This window comes from Cebidichthys violaceus, unplaced genomic scaffold, assembly GCF_023349555.1.
Source record: "Cebidichthys violaceus isolate CVI_PGR_0920_01 unplaced genomic scaffold, fCebVio1.0.p SCAF_11, whole genome shotgun sequence".
Classification (NCBI taxonomy): Eukaryota; Metazoa; Chordata; class Actinopteri; order Perciformes; family Stichaeidae; genus Cebidichthys; species Cebidichthys violaceus.
The window spans coordinates 4,311,732-4,332,598 of record NW_027176274.1 but is presented as its reverse complement, the minus strand read 5'-3'; the positions used below and the strand labels follow the sequence as shown (position 1 = coordinate 4,332,598).

At 41.1% G+C, this 20,867-nt stretch overlaps 1 protein-coding gene across 1 annotated transcript; it reads left to right on the top strand.

The window, feature by feature from the left end:
• The first annotated feature begins 2,417 nt into the window (after positions 1 to 2,417).
• nxph2a (neurexophilin 2a) lies at positions 2,418 to 19,098 on the top strand. Its single transcript, XM_068738116.1, has 3 exons — positions 2,418 to 2,898; positions 3,015 to 3,164; positions 17,271 to 19,098. The coding sequence occupies exons 2-3, from the start codon at positions 3,120 to 3,122 to the stop codon at positions 18,015 to 18,017; spliced, it is 792 nt and encodes a 263-aa protein (XP_068594217.1). The 5' UTR covers positions 2,418 to 2,898; positions 3,015 to 3,119; the 3' UTR covers positions 18,018 to 19,098.
• The last annotated feature ends 1,769 nt before the right edge of the window (positions 19,099 to 20,867 follow it).

The following is a 20,867-nucleotide window of genomic DNA, read 5'->3' as shown; positions in this document are numbered from 1 at the left end:
TTCATACAAATTAAATTCTATAACATGCTCATAAAACCTAAGAATCCAGTTATAAAATATGCAAGTATGAGAACATGCTGACAATCTGATGAAATGTGTCACTTTGGAAAATAAAAATATGTTATTTATCAGTTAGCAGCCAAGCTGCTGCCTGTCAATTATATCTGGCTGCACAGCTAAATAAAAAACATGATTCATTTCAGATCAAAACAAACTGCTTTTAGGGATTTTGTCTTTTTTACTTGCACAATTTGTATGGGTTGCGTTCATATGTTGAGCATTTTATGTATTTTCATTTAAAGTACAATTTTAATTAATATGTTCAAACAACAGAAACATCTGACTTCTAAAGTGCTTTGAAGAAAAAAGAGCCTTTCATGAGGAACTCTTACTTCTTGTGCTGATTTAGTTTTGAAGCTGCTGCAAACTATTAAGTGATCGTACTATTTAACCAGATGGTGGTGCCAAAGCCATCGAAGCGCCTCTAGCTGGATGTTTTCTGTTGGTTCACCGTTTCAATCATCATCAATCCAGAGGAAATCTTCCTGTGTCGTTTAATTCCCCGAAACATGAAATCACCAAAGTCCGCACCAATTAGCTAGCTACTAACTAGCAAGCTCTACTGTATGATCTCATCACTTAAAGCTTAGTTGACCAACCCTACAAAACGCTGACACATTTGTGTAAAGCTTTCCTGTAGACAACCAAACTTCAACTTTCAACTTTACCCATGTCCCCAGAGGACAACTGGTTTCAAGCATATCCAGTCACTGCATCATATCAATCTTTACTGCGCTTTGATCCAGTTCATGAAAATGAATGGGAGTCTGGTATCAGTGGTCAAAGTTCAGGACACTTGGGATTATTCCATTATATCATTTATGAGACTGTTTGCACCTAACTCACCAAGTGATTTCTAAATATCATATGCATGCCAGTTGTAGATTGTAGTAGTGGTTGTAGTTAGCAGATGGTGTGGTCTTTACTCTGTAGAAGAAAACAAACAGATAAGCACGACTGTGTACACATGGATCAGTGAGCACTGCCTGTCTTTCTTTCTCCTCCTGCTATTACTCAAACAAGTCAGATTAAATGTGGGCAAGGCTCTAATGAGATTTTGTTGGGATTCCAGTTTGGAACAGAATGCTCAAAGTCATTCTACTAAAATAATCTGCTTTGGTTTGCCTGCATGCAATTCTACCTTCAATAAATGGCAAATGGAAGTACACAGTGTCGTATGAGTGGGTCATTTAAAAATACATATAGAACAAATCATCCGGGTTCAAAATGACACAATGCATGTTTTTGTCTCATTACAAAGAATATTTCATCTCAAACTCCTTTATTGTGTATGCAGACACAGCCCTGCTCTACATGGTCAAAACAACAATGCTCTGTATGTATTGTGTATGAGTAAGAACGACTTTATTTGGTACTGAAATCTGCAATTCAAATTAAAGATTTTTAATTTGTTGGTGATGTTTTCATTTTTCCCACAGAAAGTGTGACACTGCAATAAATCAAAACTCTATTGTGGGGATCATACAATAAATAAATAAACAGTAAGGACCTTTACACTGAACTGATACTGCCCCAGTGCTGCAATCAGCAACATTGTGATCTTCTTGTGTTTTATTGCCTCATCTTTATATTTGGCCTATATTGACTCATTGCCTCTGATACACAATCCCTGGACTTTTGCCACACAGCCATTAAAGCTTACATGTTGAGACACTGATGATTAGTCTTGCAAACGCTCAGAGCAGAATATATAAATCTGATCATTTAAACTGCAGAATATAACCTGAAGGTTTAACTATGAACTGATTTACCATTTTATCTGTACACTGCAAAACTGCTGCTGCAAAGGCTTCTCTGTAAAGTGAGGTGTTTGCCTGTAACCACGTGGTGGTGCCAAAGTGACACGGATCCCTAAATTCCAGTCTTGTCCACAGTAGAAAAATGGTATTTCGCTTTTGTACCACCATCAGCATAACAGTTGACCTTTTCCTGTCTGCACTGTGTGATCAGAAATGCTGCATCAGCCAGTTCTCAAGTGAATTAAGATCACTCACCATTTAAACAGCCCTGTCGATAAGATAGTTTATGCAAGTTGGAAATTCGTATTGTGTACATTCAATATAATAATAAACGAACAAAAAAAGAAAACAAGTTTTGTATGAATTCTGCAGACAGTCAAAAACATCTCCCGACGTACACCGCGGCCATGGCTACGTTCTGTACTCTAATGTGACTGTCCACTCATCACCAACACATAAAACACCGTGAACAACTACCAGTGAAGCGAGATTACACGTCCACGCGATTAAAGGGTTAAACACGTGAACGTGTCGCTGAACAAAACCTGACTACTGTGACATCAAGCCTCTTACTTGTCTCTCTCCTGGACGGAGAGAGTGAGACTTCTAAAGGTAGATCTTTGGTCTGACTCTCTGCGCGGATGCGCGCCGACCTTGGAGTCTCCAGACGCGGAGTGGAGGATTTTGCGCACTGAATTCAAGTAGAGCCGAAGAGAGCGCACAGCGAGCGGACTGCTGTCGACTTACTGCAGTCCTTGTCACTCGGATCCGGGTTCACTTTGCTACTTGAACGCGCACGTCGTCATTTCATAAATACCGTTGCTTGGGAAGTAGGGGGACTATAGTGTTCAGATTATTTCGGGTTGGCTTGTTGCAATTTAGAGGAGATCTGTTTGAGCTGAGCCAATGAATGTAGCCGCTCCACCTCGTTTGTAGAGAACTACAAGTGTCCCAGCTGCTCAGGGAGAATTCACTCAACATCCTGAAGAGCAGACGTTTGTGAGGATTTTAGGACTCTTTCCCGAGAGTGGATTGAACCAAGGGTGATTTCAACTAAGTGAGGTATTACATAAAAACGGTAAGGAAAAGTTTACATCTTCTGAATAATACGATTAAAATATTCGAAGTCCTCCCACGTTTGACAAAGGGGCTTGAGGTGATTTCACATCGTAAACGTTTCCACTTTTCTCGCAGGTGATCACAGCAATGCTTCAACAGCATGTGCGTCTGTCCCTCTCCAAATCTTCCAGAGAGGATTTAAGCGCCGCTCATTTTGAATAAGTCGAGAAGTCATCGAAGATGAGAGCTCTGCAAACATTCCTGTTTCTTTTCCTCCTGCACCAGGTGAGGTGTGAGCTGACTGAATGAGAATAGAATATGTAGAAATATATCTGTTTAAAAAGAAACCTAGAGACAGTAAGTGGCTTTAATGTGCTATCTTTTATTTTATTATGTTATTATAGTATTATTATTGTAGGCCCCTAAGACATTTATTGGTTTCACTCAAAGTTGTATATATTCATATCATATATTGTTTATATTTATGTATTTTGTTGATTTGCCAGTTATTGTAGATCTGCATCATATAGATCAAGCAATGTAAGATTTATCTATCGCCACATAATGCCAGTGGCAGTTCCATAAATTCCTGACATCAGATTTTATTTGACACAGTCATCGGCAGCAAATGTGTGGGTCGACATGAACACATGAAGTCTTACAGGGATAAACTTGTTTTGTGTTATTTGGTCATATTTAATAAAATATTAAAATATCCTATTTTAATGATTCTATTAAAAAAAACACGTATTAAGTTAAAGGATATCTTGTCACCTTTATACATATGGTGATGTATAATTTCTGCAGCCTATATGCTAAAAACATAGTCAAGTTGATTGGATTCAATTTTGCAGAACATTTATCACTTGCCATAATGTATATTACCAAATGCAATTCATTTACATAACAGTATCTGAATTAACGTATTGTTCATATATAGATGTAATTGTGAATTTTATAAGGGAACACTTAGATATAGAAAAAAACGTTTGTGCATGTCTATTTGTACAATAATACAGAACATTTAATTACATTCCGAGTTAATGTGAGCATACTGCTCATTATATTATAATGACCAGTTCTGCAGTATTATATTATATGCAGTATTAATGGAGTTCATGTAGTTAAAAACAATCACTGACTATTAAGTAGCATTTATTGATGTGCCTGTTTGCAGAGTTTATCGTTTTTGTTTTTTTTATCATTCAGGTGAGTTTTTTTTTATATTATATTATGGACTTGATATCCTGTCTCTGTCACATATGGCTTAACAAAATAACAAAAAACAATTGCCTATTCATTTATTCTGCTACCTCACATGGATATATGGATATTTAGGGTTAGCAATCATTTTAATATATTTTGCTTGCAGGCTTGAACAAGATTTGACCTCTGTGCTGAACCCTCGACACCCGTGAGGAGTCTTTGCCGCATTTTAAACATTTTAAGAAAAAAGACGACTGAGAACAATCGGTGTAAATTGCACACCCCACAGGTTTTCAAAGCCTGCACTGCTCCTCCTTTATGACTTAAACAATGTGATGCAATCACAAGACCTTGTGAATACATGTAAAATGAATAGTATTTACCAGAGATTGGAATCTTTATGTAGTCTAAGTCTCTTATTATTGCAGGAATAAGCTCTCCCAAAGAAGATCAAAAGCTTTAGGGAAATATAAAGGTCTTTTCCTCCTTTTTTTTTTTTTCAACGGCTGCTCATGGCAGTTGAATAAAGTATGGCTTTTATCGTGGTCATCCTTGCTTTACGGACTCTTGCCGTGATCAGACCTGGACAGAAAATGCCATGTGATTGTAGAAGTTCTTCACATCTGTGCTATCCTCAAAGAGGGCTTCTTTAAAGATAGCCTTGAACTGTGCAGATGCAGCTGCAAAGTGCTGTCTGCTCTGGCTGCTGTTGTAATCAGCCATGTGCCTATTGGGAGCTCTGCCTCCAGAGAGAAAGACTGGCCGAATCCCTGGAGAGGCTCTCTTCATATGCCTCAGTGGCTTCCCTCCCAGCAGACCCACCACTGTCTGACTGGGGACATACTGGCCGTTATCAATATTCCCCCAACCTTCCAAAGGATAGAACATGTTTAAATACCAGGCTGACGCTCACTGAAAGCACACAATACGCACTAAACTTCTTGAGCTGCAAACAACTTTTTTTTCAAAGTATGTCTGCTTTGTAGGATAGTTTACTCTGAGGACTGTAAGGACCAACCCATGGCACCACAGGATGCATCTCAAACAGGGCACCCTGTTATACCGAGAGACACATTTTCACTGTTTTAAGTAGAGGTTCAGTGTCTGAAGCAGCCTTTAGTCTCACATACTTGTGGCCGCATCTTCCAAAACAAGAAACCGACGCACAAACATGTGTCTTCTTTTCGTTTGCATCTCTCGTACACACTCGCACATGAAAACACCCAGAACATGAATCAAACGGTGAAAATGTAACCCCGGCTCTAGCATCTGTGCCGTACCCTAGGGACAAATAAGAGGGTCAAAGCCATCTCGGGAGAATCCATTCTTCCCCGTGACATCTGGTGCAGTTATCCTGTGTGCAATGACAGCAGAACAATGTAGATGGAGATAAAAAAACATACTTGAGGGCCCTGCTCTCTGCCATCTCCCTCTGTCCTGCCCTACAGATTGCATGCAGGGAAAGTGGGGTTTTCAACACTGCTCGGGATTAAGTGTGAGAAGACGTTGACAAAGTCTATTATGCCTTTATATCTTATTGCCGGGGTGAGAGCTCTTTGGTAATGTTATGTCATGACAAAGCATCTACGGGGCCCGTGCCAAGAGGATCAGCGGTGGTGTTAAATGTATATCTACCTCCTCTGTTCCCGTAAACGGCGCCCAGGGTCGGACTGAGCAGGGCTGGAGCATAGCATCCTTGATAGAAGAGTGTGACGCATTAAAGAGACAAAGCTTAGCTGGTTACTCGTAAGCTGAACATGTCTTGTCCTCTGGATCCGCCACATGCTTGGAGTTCATCCCTGCAACTTTGATGTGCACTGATTTAAGGGATTACAAGTCATTTCCCAGAGGATTTAGCATTAATTTCAACAGTTATTTATTCATTTATTAATCTCTTGGTTATGTATCTGTTCATCCATCCATGAAAGTGTAAAATCATTAGAACAAGAAAGTCAGAATGTGAAGTCGATTTGGGTCAGTTTTAGCCGCTAATATTGTTGTAAAAATCAGCGAGAGGACTTTTATCCCGCTTGTGTTTTTTCTCTGCAGTGCTGGAGCGAAACAGTGAGGCTCTATTGAAAGTCAGAAGGGGCTCTGGCAAGGACAACAGTTTTATCCCTGTCTTTATAACAAAACACAAATTCTACATAAATTCCCCCTCTAAGGGCTCTTTAACCCTTTTCCCCTTCCTCATGCTCAATTAGGTTTGGTTTTATTATTTATTTATTGTATATTTAAAGGCAACTAACACTGGGAAGAGTAATAAAATGTACAGTGGGGGGATTAGGAGCAGCTCTTTAATCTCACGCTTCTGATAATACTGCATGGGCTGATTGATTAGTTTTTCAGGAAGCTTATGTCAGAAAAACCTAATCCGTCTTTGGATTGTGCCAGCCTTGTAAGGTTTTCCGTGCTGCCACTTTATCATGGCGGCGAATTACAGAGCTGCTGGGCTGTGATAAGGTCCTCGTCTCTTTTACAGACCCCGCCGCCCAACCCCTCTGCACCCCTCTTCCACCCCCACCCTTCCCTCTGGACAATAAAAAAAAAATTGTGTTTATATTCTTCACATCCCTGCTCTGCCTGGTCCTCACATCAACCTCTCCCAGGATTTGCCTTGTAAGAAAGTGAGAGAGAAAAAAAAAAAAAGAGTGGAACTTAAGTCTTCAAAAACCCACCAGAAAAAAAATTGGGTGGGGAGGGAGAAAAATAGGAGAAAAAATGTCAGGCAGGCCAGTAGAAATTTCTGTGGAAGTGATTAAACATGGATTGACAGAGTGAAAGGAGCTTGTATGCATGTGGTGCCTTCCAGGAACCGTTTTAGGCCTTACATGGTGCTGATGTGTATCTGTGCTCATATTGGGGTCACAATCTTCCTAGCCAGAAGGCTTGACTAGATAATCCCTCATAAACAATATTGTCTGTGGCATTTGCAGTCCTCAGCCTGTATGTTGTCTCAGACCTCTGAAGGAAAGGTTGCCATTGCTGCGCGTTAAATCCCTCAAATGTATCTTGCAGGCACTACAGGTTGTATTGACTGTGTTGAGCCTTGCAACCTATTCCTTTTCCAATCATCAATCATAATTGTGTGTGCACTGGCAAAAAAATCTATGATAAAGGTCCTGAAATGGAAAGAAAGAAGTTCCAAATGATGGATAGGTGTGAAGCAATTGCCCTTTGCATTGACAATAACCATAATCTGGCTCTTGGATGGACCATTAAAGACTTAACTCAAACAGTTATGAGCAGCTTGATTACTCCCCCCTCAGCTTCTCTTATGATGTGAACGGTTTGGATGAAGCGAAGTTCTGAGCAGCTCTCACTGTGTCGGCCGTGCAGGAAACATTATGTTTAATATGATTTTGAGTTTTCCGATCTTGTTCCACAGCTATGAATTTTGATGGGCGATGTGCAGCCCGAGGCGGTGTTGGATCTGGAGGCTCCGCTACCTTATAGCATTGTCATTACCGCTCTGCAGGGTTGGAAACATCCAGCGCTCTCTAAAGCACAACCTCGCTGTTTAGCAGCTCTTTTACTGTCTGCATCGCTTTCCACTGCTGTGCTGCGACAAGACAAAAGGTGGAGATCGGTTCAGATACTGCAGGTGTTTTGTCTGAATCGTGCGTGGATGATGGAATACCCGAGGAATCGGAAAGTCACTTTTTTGTTTTAACATACCAAATATTGCAAGAGTTGTGCTGTTGCTTTACAGCCGTGAGTTCCACTGCATTTATTTTTGAAATACCAGACTCAGGATCAGCTGCGTCATCACATCAAACCAACGACTCTATAGGCACAGAAGCAAAGTTTCTGCCATTTCCCGAACACTTTGACATGTAAAGTTCTTAATTACCACCTTGTTTGGTACTTTGGAGAAGGCAATCATACTGCATGTCAGAGCTCGGGAAAATGATTGACCTATTTAATTAAAACTGTGTTGCTTTCCTGTAAAAGGCAAGGTGTGACAGCTTTAGAATAAGTACAATAAATCTCCTTTTTGATTATTCTCACTTTTACATTTCCTCCTCTGCCTCCAGGCTTTGAGGCCTTTCTTTCCAGCTTGTCATTTCCAGCCCTAACAAAGCACTGTCAGCTCCCCTCTGTCTTTGTGTATTTCTTGTGAAGTACCTGTCTTCAGAGCTACTCTGAGAGAAAGGAAGTAACGTCTTCCCCACTCTTGTTTCTTCTTCAAAGGGAGACGTTTCTGTGAAATCAGCCGAGGCGCAATCTGCTTTGAGAACAGAAACATTTGCTCTGTCAAATTGAGTGGACCTACGTTTGAGCCAATCAAGTGAAAACATTTCTGCATTTGCAGCATGGATTTGAAGAGAGGAAAACACAAAACTGAAGTTGTCACATGCATACAAAGAAGCTCAGTGAGAGAAACATTTAGATTACGTCCTCCCGAGATGAAAGTGAAAAGACTAAAAGTGGAACGCCGAAGTGTTCGTGTCGGAGAAGCGCTCCGTGCCTCCTCAAGTATTAGCTGAGGAGTTTTTACAAGCACGCTAGCATTGTTGTGCAAAGTAGAAGGTGTTCAAAATTTGGTCAAGAGAATGTTAATTACCCTGAGTCCAACATGTTTTGTGGTATTATCCTCCTGAATCCTGCTATCACACACACGGAGGTGGGCTGCAGGTGTCAGGAGCTCGAACAGGAGTTGGCGCTTTGACCATGTAAGGGGATTATGAAACTGATGATGCGTTGAAAGGTAACGTCTGCCCAAAAGTGAAGTGTTCAGGGCTTTGCTGCTGTCACATGTGGCAGGTGCAAAGATAACACAAGTATCCAGATTACCTGAAGGCTCTCGTCCCAGAGCCAGAGTGAGATCTTTGCTAACGCTTTCTGAACACCTGTCATCAACACTGCATTTAAATTTCCCACACCAAGCCATTCTTACTTCCCTCTTTCACATGTTGGGCCTTGTCCCCCAATGCAGGTTATAAAAATCTAATGACGATAATCTTCTGCAACTTATTCAAAAAAGGAGGCACGTTATTGTAAATTGCGACCACAAATGCGATTTTGCTTTTTATTGACTTCATTTAAAGGGAAGCATTGGATACACAGTAAAAAAAAAAAAATGTTTATGTTAATTACGGAGCATCGATTACGTCCTAGATTTTTGGAAATATTAAGAATTTCCTTCAGGATTAATAAAGTTCTATTTTAGCTTAGCTTTGTTGCTTTAGCTGCAAACAGCTGTGAAATTAACATTTACTCTTTGCCTATGCATTTCCAGTTTTATGGGAACATCTTCTTTTTACCGCATTGCATTTATCAGTCAGCAATAACTCCTAAATATTAAAGCCTTGAATACAAGTCAGTTTATCTGATACGCACAGCTACACCAATAAATATTCAAACAAATAAAATGCTGCCTATATGTTAATGCCTCAGTAAAATTAACTCATATAATATAATACAATAACACCCACAGGGTCCATTTTGTTACTTTTACTCGAGATGTTTTACTTTACTATTTACTTCATTACATTTTGCTGGTAGTAATAGAAACCTTTACTGAAATGTGTGTGATTTAGAATGCAGAAGGATACTTTGTTGTGGAATATTTTTGCATTGTCGTATTACCGATTTTGCTTAATCCACCACTTCCTGCAACAAATTCTCACTTCCAACTCGTTAAATACCGATGTTTGTTCAGTGGCCCAAAGCTTCAAACCGTGACGCTCCAGGATGTTTTCCTCTAGTGTTGGTTTTGGACGTGGTGTTTCCACTTGTTACATGCATATTGTCTTTTCAAAATAAACGTCACAGGAAGTTAAATTATGTTTAGGCTTGAAAACCACTTAGTTAGGTTTAGGAAAAGATCGTGACTGACTAATGACTCAGATCATCACAGACGCACGTGATCGCGACTCACCTGACTCACGTGACTAACGACACTAACGACTCACGCGTCAAAATGTCAACATTTACTTTCCGTTTTGCACAGGACACGAACAGCTGAACACAAGTCCTGTGTCTCCTTAGACTGCACTAGTTGCTCTGATGCACTAAGAATGACACAAGTGGGTTTGCATTGGAGTTAGTTAGTTGAAAGCCCGGTGCATCGGTATCAGGTGCGGGGGGGGGGGTGCTTCCTAGCAAAATGGCATTAGTGATTTCTGTTGCAAATAGTTTTAAAGAGTAGTTGCTATGTTGATGCAACACTTTGATGTAACACTTTTGAGCGTTCTCGGTATGAAAGCCATAACAGGAGATGCTGACACTCCAGCGAGGTTGGAGCTAAATGTGGTATAACTTCCTGCAATTTGTTGCATTTATTAGCACACTGAAACACATTTCTACAAGTCTGTCTTGGCAGCTTCCACACTGCAGGAGAGGTAATTGTGTCTGATTTGTGCGGTTTAGAGTTGCGCTTCCTTCAACAAAATGCGCTCTGATGATACCAAATGAGTCACTAGGAGGACTCGTGTTAACACAACAACAAATCGAAGTCCGCCAGTGTCCGAAGAAGATGAGGTGAAGTGTGCTTTCTGTCAGTGTCAGCTGCTAGAAGGAGAGGCTTGTGAGGCTGAGCAAGAATATAGAAAAACACTGACACTATAAACATGACTAATAACTCACAACGCAGGATTTATGATAGCCACAGGAGGGTTATGTTACGTGCTGTAATTTATGCTAATCATAGGATGTGAGCAGCTCCGAGTGACATGAGCAGTCAGATAATATGTTGCCACAACAGGCTCCAAAACATAGTTAATTTTAGTTTAATATATGAGGTACACAGGCATTATAACTTTATGAGCTCCATTTGTTGATCTTTATTTGTGTCAGAATAAAACAGGACTTGTATGGACAGTGAATCTCCATTGAGAATTCAAGTGGTCTGAATATTTATCATTTCTTGAGCAGCAATATTTTTATATTTTGGAGTAGATTGAGCTTATTTTGCTCACTAAGCATTTTTTGTTTCTGTTCTAATTCCTCCTCGTGTTTTTCCCTTTGTGTTTAGTTGCATTGTTTGTCTGTTTGTGTTCGTGCTGGGCCAGCAGTAGAAACACGTTTGTTGTTGTTTTTTCATTTTCAGTTGTCTCCTGGTATTTTTCTGTTTCTTTGCTCTTGCCATTAGATCATTTTGGTGACAGTTTTCATTACACATTGAATGTGAAACCACAGTTGCACAATTATTCAGTGTGTGGGGATGGATCAAAGTTTGATCACTTCACACACTCTGATAACGAACTCCTCCTCACCTCTCTACCTGAGCGTCTCGATAGCGCTCGCACATTCGTTACATATTAGTTTTATAACAATGTGATGCACGCTCTTCAGGCTTTTCTGTCAACAGTAAGAGATGGAATTAATGTGCTATGGAGATACAGCAATGACGATACTGCTGTTATTACAGTAATGAAAACATCAGCATCACTTTCCTTTGGGCTTGCCGTTCCCTCTCCTCTCACCATCAACACTTGTACAAAATATGAAGTGTTGACAGGATGAGATTTAAAGCCTTTGAAGGTCCATCACCTTTGCATTAACACATAAATCTAAACATGTAATGAAAAAAGAAATACATCTCACCCTTATTAGGCTCCAAATGCAATACATACGTTAGATACCGGTTGCTGTTAATATTCACCACAAATTATCCGATGAATTCAGCCACAGATTCAATATTGGATCTATAACATCTTAAGCAGGAGTGTTAAGATATTAAGGCTGTGGTCTGTCTCATTCTCACAAAGGTCAGGTGGTAATGGCCTAAAGGATTATACTGGAAGGGAGTAGATATGCTACATGGACACACACACACACACACACACACACACTAACCGTAGCCTGCTGTGATTGGTAAGGTGCCCCCGGTGTGGATTTGCTGTTGCGATCCACCACAGTGCAGAAGCACCTGTCATGTGTTTCCCTGGACGGCCTCTGATTAAAAGTGATGGCTCTGGAGCGTGAGGCTGTTCCAGCGATCAGAGCACCAATCTATTCTTCAGCAGCGTGTAGACTTTGGGCTCTGGACTGCCTAAGCGCCTCCAGGGCCTTCTCTCCTGGAACCGGCTGTGGGTGTGAATCATTACAAATGATATGCCCTGCAACATCAGTAGGAAGATGGCTGGGGAAGGGCGCGGGGCAGGGGATTGCAGCTTGAGAATGGTTTTAATGTGAGTGGAGCCGCATGTCATGTTGGATGCTAGAAAGCAAGAGGCTGCAGTCAATCCGGGGTCTAATGGCAGTAGCGGCGGGGCCAGATCTAGTATGGCAGGTGTTGTGTTGGTTGCAACACTGCTGGGAAAGTATTACAGACGGCACCGGTGAAGCCGGTGTAATTTCCGTGGGACGTCCAGATTTTTACTACGTGGAAGCGCATCAAGTTAATGAAGCTTCAGACACAGAAAATTAGCAAAGAAATGAATTGCACCACCAAAGTGAGGTCAATTTGCACGGATAAATCCATGAAGAACAGTGGAGTGAATCATTGGAACAGCTCTGCTTGCACTGATGAGCAGGTTAATTGCCCATTTTGTTTATTGTGAGGAAGATGCCTGAAACCAATTTCCCCCAGACGCATATCCCCAACCTTATGGGCTGGAAAAAGATCAACTATGGAAAAGATTATTTTAGCTGACTGATACAAGGAACTTGGTAATGAGGACGACACAGAGGCTCTCATCAAGAAAGCAGATCCCAGATCCCGAACGGGGGCCACATTGTCAACTATGCCAGGTATACAGAGATACCATCGGCGGCATCAAAACAACGCTGCAGCCTTGCCCGCGGCCCAGAACCCTTCACAGCCGAGCGCAATGTCGCCGGCTGCTTACTGCAAATGCATTTTAATGGCGTCTCTTCAGATGATCCAGGAGCCAGATGTCACTGGCTTCTTAATAACTTTCCAGAGGCTAGATCTGGTCACTGTGGCAATTACCTTTATGTCAGGCCTCTAAAAGATATGTCTACCCACGGGACAAGCAGGCAGCCAGCGCCATAATGCTCATTACAGATGAACGTCGAGGCTGATTCATCTTGACTCAATGTGTGGCCCGCTGCTGCCCAGACCACTGTCAGTTTATAAGTTCCACTAATGCCTCTGGATAGTATTGATTGACGCAACATTGAATGAAATATACAGTACATGCGGCCTAACAACGGAGCCTTTACGAATGATCATTGAACTATACTGGGGACATTTGTGCACAAAAATTTGCAATAAAAACATGAGAAATTAGGAGCGAATAAAAGTCAGTCAGTTTTACACAGATACATAAATACAACATATTCATGAAAACAAGAAGAGAATCTAATTTTAAAGGAGAATCAGAGCCTATACCACCCAACTACAAGTTATTGTTACTTATCAGACATAAATGCTGACGCCAATAAATCGGATACCAATAAATCTGTGATGATTTGATACTGACTGATACTATCAGCCCCGCTCATATATATATATATATATATATATATATATATATATATATATCAGTATATGTGGCCTGATCTAATATTGACAGCACAGACACAGGATCAGACCAAAACTCCAGTTTTCAATTTCAATGTTATGTTTTAGGTTAGGTGGGTCAGCCTGCCTCAAACATAACTAAGACAGCTTAAACGTTGAGGATTTTGTGTCCAAGATCTCCTGGTTTGCTTATTAGTCCAAAAATATTCACTTCCTTTAACTGAAAATGTAAAATTCATAAATTGGACGAGAAAAACCTGTGCTCCTGATATTAGTGTGTAAAAACTACCTGTCAGTGGTGATGCAAAATGATGATGAATAAATGTATGAAATAAATAACATCAAACATCATTAGCGCCTTCAGAATATAGAAAATAAAAACTTGTTTTGTCAGCCGTACTTAACTATTTTTGTTTTTTACAAGGTGGCTTCCTGACTAATTTATAGGTCACCAACCTTTATGTTTACTGCTGTGTGCCCACTCCTTTATAGGCCACATATACCTTTGACTGCTCTGGTATATAGATGTAATATCTCTGGTTGGGGGTGTAAAGTTCGTGCACCTCTCTGGGTTTTTGCTTAGAACGTACAGGAAAAGGAAGAAGCTAAACCACACGCAGACAGATATCCGCAGCGTTTGCCACCAGTCACTTTGCCGAGCGCTGTTGAAATGAGGTCTGGTGTTTTCAGCTCCATAAGTCTGCAGTTATTATCATAATAATGTCTTGTTTCAAGTCGCCCCGAAACGCCTCTAGCACAGCTCCACCGATTAAGAAATCTTAATTAAGCTTTTGTAGATTCTCCTTCATCAGACCTTGCCTCTTTTTTTTCTTTTTTCCACAGTGTCTTGGTGCACAAAAACTCAAAATTCCTTTAGTCTGTTTTTTAAGAGACTCCACTTCTGCGTAAATGAACGAGGTGTGCTAGTGTGTGTGTGTGTGTGTGTGTGTGTGTGTGTGTGTGTGTGTGTGTGTGTGTGTGTGCGCGCAGGGAGAAAAAACCCAAAGCCTATGTGTCAGTGCGAGCTTTTAAGTTCCCAGTGCTTCATCTCTCTCGGGGCATATAAGTATTAGATATCCCTCTGCTGATCCCCTTGTTGTCACAGCAATTTCCCCAGTTGCTCATCATGCTTAAACTCCTCTCTCATTTCCATTATAATCATCCTATACAAAGCTCACCTGAGATTTACACTGAAAGACAAAATTTGGTTTCACCTCTTAAGCTGCACAGCGTGACACCCAATATGTAATGGATATAACAGCTCGGGTTGGTGGGGAGACGAGCGTTACGTCCTCCTTGTTCACAGCGGTGAAGAAATGTTCCTGTTGGGAGCCCACAGTTCCACAGATTGTATGTCTGTTATTGTGATGCTGTAAGAGTCCAATCAAGAGCTGAGCTCACATGAGGTATTACTAAGTGGCAGTATCAGTGAGGGAATATTGCCACTGGAATTGGTTGATTAAATGACTGTGGAGGTGATGAGCTACACTGAGGGACATTCTTACAGTGTTGCCTCATTCATCCATGTTTATGGGGAGCAAGTGTCTTAATTAAGCATTGTGAGGGGCTGATAGATGGGTCAGGCTCACTGTCCGTGGGAGATACATTGATTTCACATTACATATCCAGATGGTCGAGCCATTACGCCCTGATTGCTAGTACATTAAGGTGTTACTCCGGTCTGGGACGTAAGCAGCCCGGTAAAGAAAAGCTCTAATTATAAGGTCCACAGTTGCACAACATGAGAAGCACGTAGACCTTTTAACGTGTCGAACAGAGAGCTTTATAGGAATGTGAGTGTGACAAAAACAAATTGTAGCAGACAGACCTAGTTTGTTAGCATTGTACACATGTGCCTCAGTTAGGCTTAAAGCAAAAATTATAATTAGTCTGGAAGTAGTGTGCAGCAGCACAGTGAGAATTCAAACAGCCGCTGCTCAGTGCTTTCAACATCTGCTTCTCTCAGTGATCCCTACAACGGGGCCTGGGGAAAGCCGGCACTACTAATTACTAATAAAACTAGCTAAGCTTATTGCCGTGAATTATTTAAGCTTTATCTGTAGTGGACCAGGAACTGCTCCTGAAGCTAAAAGGCTTTTGGGCACAAGGAGGGATCACAGTTCATTGCCGCATCTGGATTAGCACTTAGCACGTACTTTACCACGGCCTGTGTTATTGTTGGGAACCATTTCAAGCTCAAGTTCATGTGCACGGGGCGTCTAAGAATAGCACGATGTGAGACCCGCTCACAGTCCAGGGGATTTGCATTGTCATGTAATCCGACAAGTCGTCCTAAAATATTAGAAGCTTTATGTAAATATGAGCCAAGCGGAAGTTTATCACTTCATCCAGAGTGATTCCCTTATACTGGTGTGCATTTCTTTGACTTGATATTTTCGGTGCTGCTAGTGTGAATTCTTGATTCATGCATTACAGTTACTATTGATGTACTTTTAGTGTGCTTAACTACTGGAACTGCAATACTTTTGGGTAATACTTGAGGAACAAAGTTCAGACTCATTTGACTATCCTCACCCACTTCTCTTTCATCCTGGTTGTTGTGAAGGAATGCCCGCTCTGTACTACACAGGCCTGCCAGCATCTTCGGCCACCACACACACACACACACACACAGACACACACACACACACACACAAAAGCATCCTTAACATTGTATCAACAAGGGATTGTCTACTTACATCTAAGACAACAGACCTCTTGGTTTAATAAGTGTTGGAGCTAGTCCACCAGCTTAAAAAGAAAATTGTTGAAGTTTGATTAATCTCAGATTCTACAAAACTGACAAGTGAGGCTCCTTGTGTATAATCTGTTGTTTAAACGTTGTTTAATGTGCCGTACATTGTGAAGACCTCAAGCTTCAAATTTACCTCGTAGACACGATTATCAATATTGATCATCGAACTCTCTGCAAGAAAGTGAATAAGCGTATTTCCCAAAATGTCAAACACTTCTTTTAACTTCAACTTTGAAAGATAACACTACATTTGTTTTCCTTTTGTAAAGATTCCGTTGTTTATAATATTCTGTATACATATTTGTGTTGGAAGCAGTTATAAACATTGGTAATATCCATGTTCAGATGTATTTTGATAAGCAGTTGAATTCTGTTTTTGTCATTACTGAGTTAAGTGAGTAATCACATTTAATGCATCTAGTGTCTGGTAGACAGGAGTCTAAAGGCTTGACACTGCACATGTCACCACATCTGACAATGAGTGAATTACAACAGTGAATTTATGCTTAATTTTTGCTTAGGTTTAAGGTACGGCAAAATATATTATTGTGCCAAGAAATCTTATTTTCTTTTCAACAAAAAGCCATTTTTTTCTGTGAGCACTCCTCCTGTCTTATTGAAGTGCCTGCATCTGTTTGAAGCTGCTGTTAAGCTTTAATTTACCAAACAAAATGTTTCCCAAGGATACCTTTGCTGTAGTTCAGCACTTCCTAAAGTAAATCTTAACATGTGTGACAAACGGGTGGCTCCATGCTCATTGTGGGATTTCTTTGGCTTTCCCTTTTTAGTGCTGAAGTGCTGATTTCTTTATCCATAGTGCTGAACTGCCGCTGTTTCATTTTTACAGCTTAATCAACACAGATAAGTTGTCAATCAGTGTTGAATTCACTTGGCTTTTCCTGTTATATGTCTGGCATTGAAAAAGCATTTTTCAAAAAGGTATTATGTCACTTAATGTTGTTTTTCTGTCTACCTTTGCTGTGCTTTTCTGAAGGTCACATGCAGGAAAGAGCATGGAGGAGCCACAGAGCTCATCGAGTGGGGCGACAGTGATAACGAACAGAAGATTTCTCCCGAGGGGGCCAGTCCACGGATCCTCAACCCCCTGCGTTTATTTGCCAGGGGGTCCCCCGGGTTCAAGAGCAACATGAGGGAAATTACATATTTACAGAACATAGAGGACTTCTGGGACTGGTTATCTAACCAGACAGATGCTCAGGGTGCACAGGCCAGAACTAAACGCAGGCCCATCGTCAAGACTGGCAAGTTCAAAAAGATGTTCGGCTGGGGGGACTTCCACTCCAACATCAAGACCGTTAAACTCAACCTGCTGATCACGGGGAAGATCGTGGACCACGGGAACGGCACTTTTAGCGTTTACTTCCGCCACAACTCCACGGGCCTGGGGAACGTGTCGGTCAGCCTGGTGCCGCCCTCCAAGGTGGTGGAGTTTGAGATCGCCCAGCAGTCCACGCTGGAGACCAAAGACACCAAATCGTTCAACTGTCGCATTGAGTACGAGAAGACGGACCGCAACAAGAAGACTGCCCTGTGCGGCTTTGACCCGTCCAAGGTGTGCTATCAGGAGCAGACGCAGAGCCATGTGTCCTGGCTGTGCTCGAAACCCTTCAAAGTCATATGCATCTATATAGCCTTTTACAGCGTCGACTACAAACTGGTGCAGAAGGTATGCCCTGACTACAACTATCATAGTGACACACCCTACTCCTCCACAGGGTGATCTAGCTTTTAGTATGCGTCTACCTACCGTCTAATCTTCAAATAATGTAAACGTCGACCTCTAAGCTCCTCGTCCCGCAATACCTAAGTACCTGAGACGCGTTGCAGGAAGTGCTGTTTATAATGGGACACACTCTGGAGGGATTTGATTGCATTGTTAAAAAAATAAATTAAGTAAAATGTATATATATATATATAGTGCACTTGAGATAGTTAGGTGTCCAGGGACTTGGCTTTAGGGGTTGACTTGGGATTAAGAGCTAGCTACCAACCCTGTGTGACCCCCCCCCCCCCAATCACAGCGGCACATGTTCTCCGTAAACCACTGGTATAATTAGCATGTTGTCCAGATGTGTTGTTCAAGGCTAGACCATAGGCAAGGAGCCTACCAGTTGGGAGTGCAGAGCTGGCTTCCGTGCCAGTGCTACATTGATGCCAACATTGTCAAACAATTTCCTCACCTCATTTAAAACAGTTATGGGATGAAATATGACAAGATTTTAAATCATGTTAATAATTACAATACAGAGACATTTGAATTGTTATTCAAGAGAACATTAAATTAGATATTTCACATTTGAAACATTGCTACATTTTGACTGATTAGTCAGAATAATCCATTCATTTCCTTTTAACTAATATCCATTTGTACCAGTTAACAGAGCAAAGACAGGACAGTGTCTATTGTTTCAGGTTAGCGTGATCAATGGGTGTTTCCTCAAGTAGCTCTGAATAATTAAAATGGATTTAAAACCTATATTTCACCTCTTTATCTTTATAGGGACTGGAATAGTGAATTGATTGATTATGTGCCCAACACCCATGACAAAATGAATTGATCCAACACGTCTAATCCCACAAGCAAGCAGAGGGCATAATCGTAAATCATTACACACACGTGTATCGGTATCCAGCCGTGCATAACCTGGCTGCTGTACTTCTTAAAATGTGTTGGTTTTCTGCTGCAATCATCACAAGGCCTGTGGATGCTAAACTAGTCTGAAATCCAACATCTGTGTTTGCAGGATGCACTTTGAGGCACCAGCCTGCCGAGTGGGTCCCGCAGTGGATTAATGTGTCAGGAGAGGAGGGGGGGTGGGGTGCGGGGGGGTGGGGGGGGGGGGGGTGGGGGGGACGATAATTGCAGGACAGGTGGATTTAGCGAGTCTGGCAGACAATTATCAGCACTTTGTCATGGTCCTGCCACCAGCCCTGACATTACCTGTCTTTAATAGGCTTTAATTAGCCTGGGAAATTTCATTTACCCAAGACCAAGAGTGGAGAAACCAAAAGCGGAAAAAAAAAAGAAAAAAAAAAAAGAAGAAGGTGAAAATACAAAATCCGTCTGGAGTTTTAATGAGAAGTGGGAGCTACATTTGAAAATGTCATACATTTCCCAATTGCACAGCAGGCTTAAGTTGACTGACTTCTGTGTAAAAGTGGGTAACATCCAGTCTTGTAAATGGTTGAAATGTGCTTTGACTTTAACCATCAACACATGAAATTTCATAAATTGTGTTGATTGCGTATATCCAGGGTTCTTAGACTAGGGCATGTGCCACTGACTAATCACATGGCAATTATTTCTGTCCATGTTACTTTATTTGCTGTACCTCACGTCTTTCCCCGTCGGCTGTACACGATCCTGTCACATGCCACACATGAGGAGAGGTGTATGATAAGGACATTACCGAATCAGAGTTGATCTATGTTGATGTTTTAGTTCTACTCCTTTGTGCAAATGCTGTGTATTAATGTGTAACTCTAAAACTAAACGTGTTTACTTATGGCTTCAGAGTAAACAATGCCAATTTATTCAAATTTTTTCCCAGAGAAATATATCAATAAGTATACTGTTCCTTACTTTTGGTGTTTGTTAAGCAATATCATGTAGATATATGTCATATTTATTGCTTGTAGCTATAGATTGCTTTGATTTCCATTTTTGTAATCCTTGCAGATTGTGCCTATTTTGATTTCCTGCTTGCTGAATCTTGTTTCAACGGTTTCCCCCTGTAAAATAGAAGAAAAAAAAGAAAAGAGCATTGCTGTGTGCATAGTGTAAGTACAAATGTTCATTTGGGAATATTTGATTTCATAGGGGGTTCATTTTGTTCAAATGGAATTGTAAAGATCAATTTAGGTTTCTATGGCATTAAACCTGATTTGAACTTGGCTCACAGCATGTTGTCGCACCGACTCAGCTCCAGTCTGTCGGCGGTCACAGTTGTCTCGTTTCATTCCTACAAGGACTTCTCAACGGGATAAACACGGCGTTTTAAGAGGTACATTTCAGTGTAGCTTTTTAATGGGCAATAAATCTGTGTCCACAGGCGTGGATGATACCAGAGGTACACTTCAGGGAGCACATCCATTTTGCTGTGGCCATCAGTGACAGGGGTCTTTTCATCGCTTCCATTACTCTTATCTGATCAGGGTGAAAGGCACCCACTCCGTAGGCCTCGAGTCACACCAGGTTTTCCTGCTGCACACGTCCTAATCCTTGGAAAACTCGGGAATGTTAACATGTATTTCACGAGGTTTCAGGGGTGATATTATCACACTCTCAAATCATAAATTACTTCACACTTTTTAGCTGCCTAGGTTGACAGTTCACACCAATAATTAAGAATAAAAATAAAAAATACAAACAATTTACGAAGAGGAAAATCTGCATTCACCTCTTGAGAAAATATCCATTGAATAAGTGGAAGTATCAGTAGTGTTCAAACCAATAATACTTTGTCAAGTCACACATATACTTCAGTGCAGCAGGGTTACAATGTACTTCATCAGAGGTACATGGAACGCTTCCTGCTTCTCTGGACTGACCGTCATCAAACAGACATTT

What these genes read in the sequence shown, in the direction of transcription:
- nxph2a (XM_068738116.1), top strand. Translation starts at nt 3,120, where the DNA reads ATGAGAGCTCTGCAAACATTCCTGTTTCTTTTCCTCCTGCACCAG. An exon ending in TTCTTTTCCTCCTGCACCAG is followed by an intron (nt 3,165 to 17,270) that starts GTGAGGTGTGAG and finishes GCTTTTCTGAAG; the next exon opens with GTCACATGCAGGAAAGAGCA.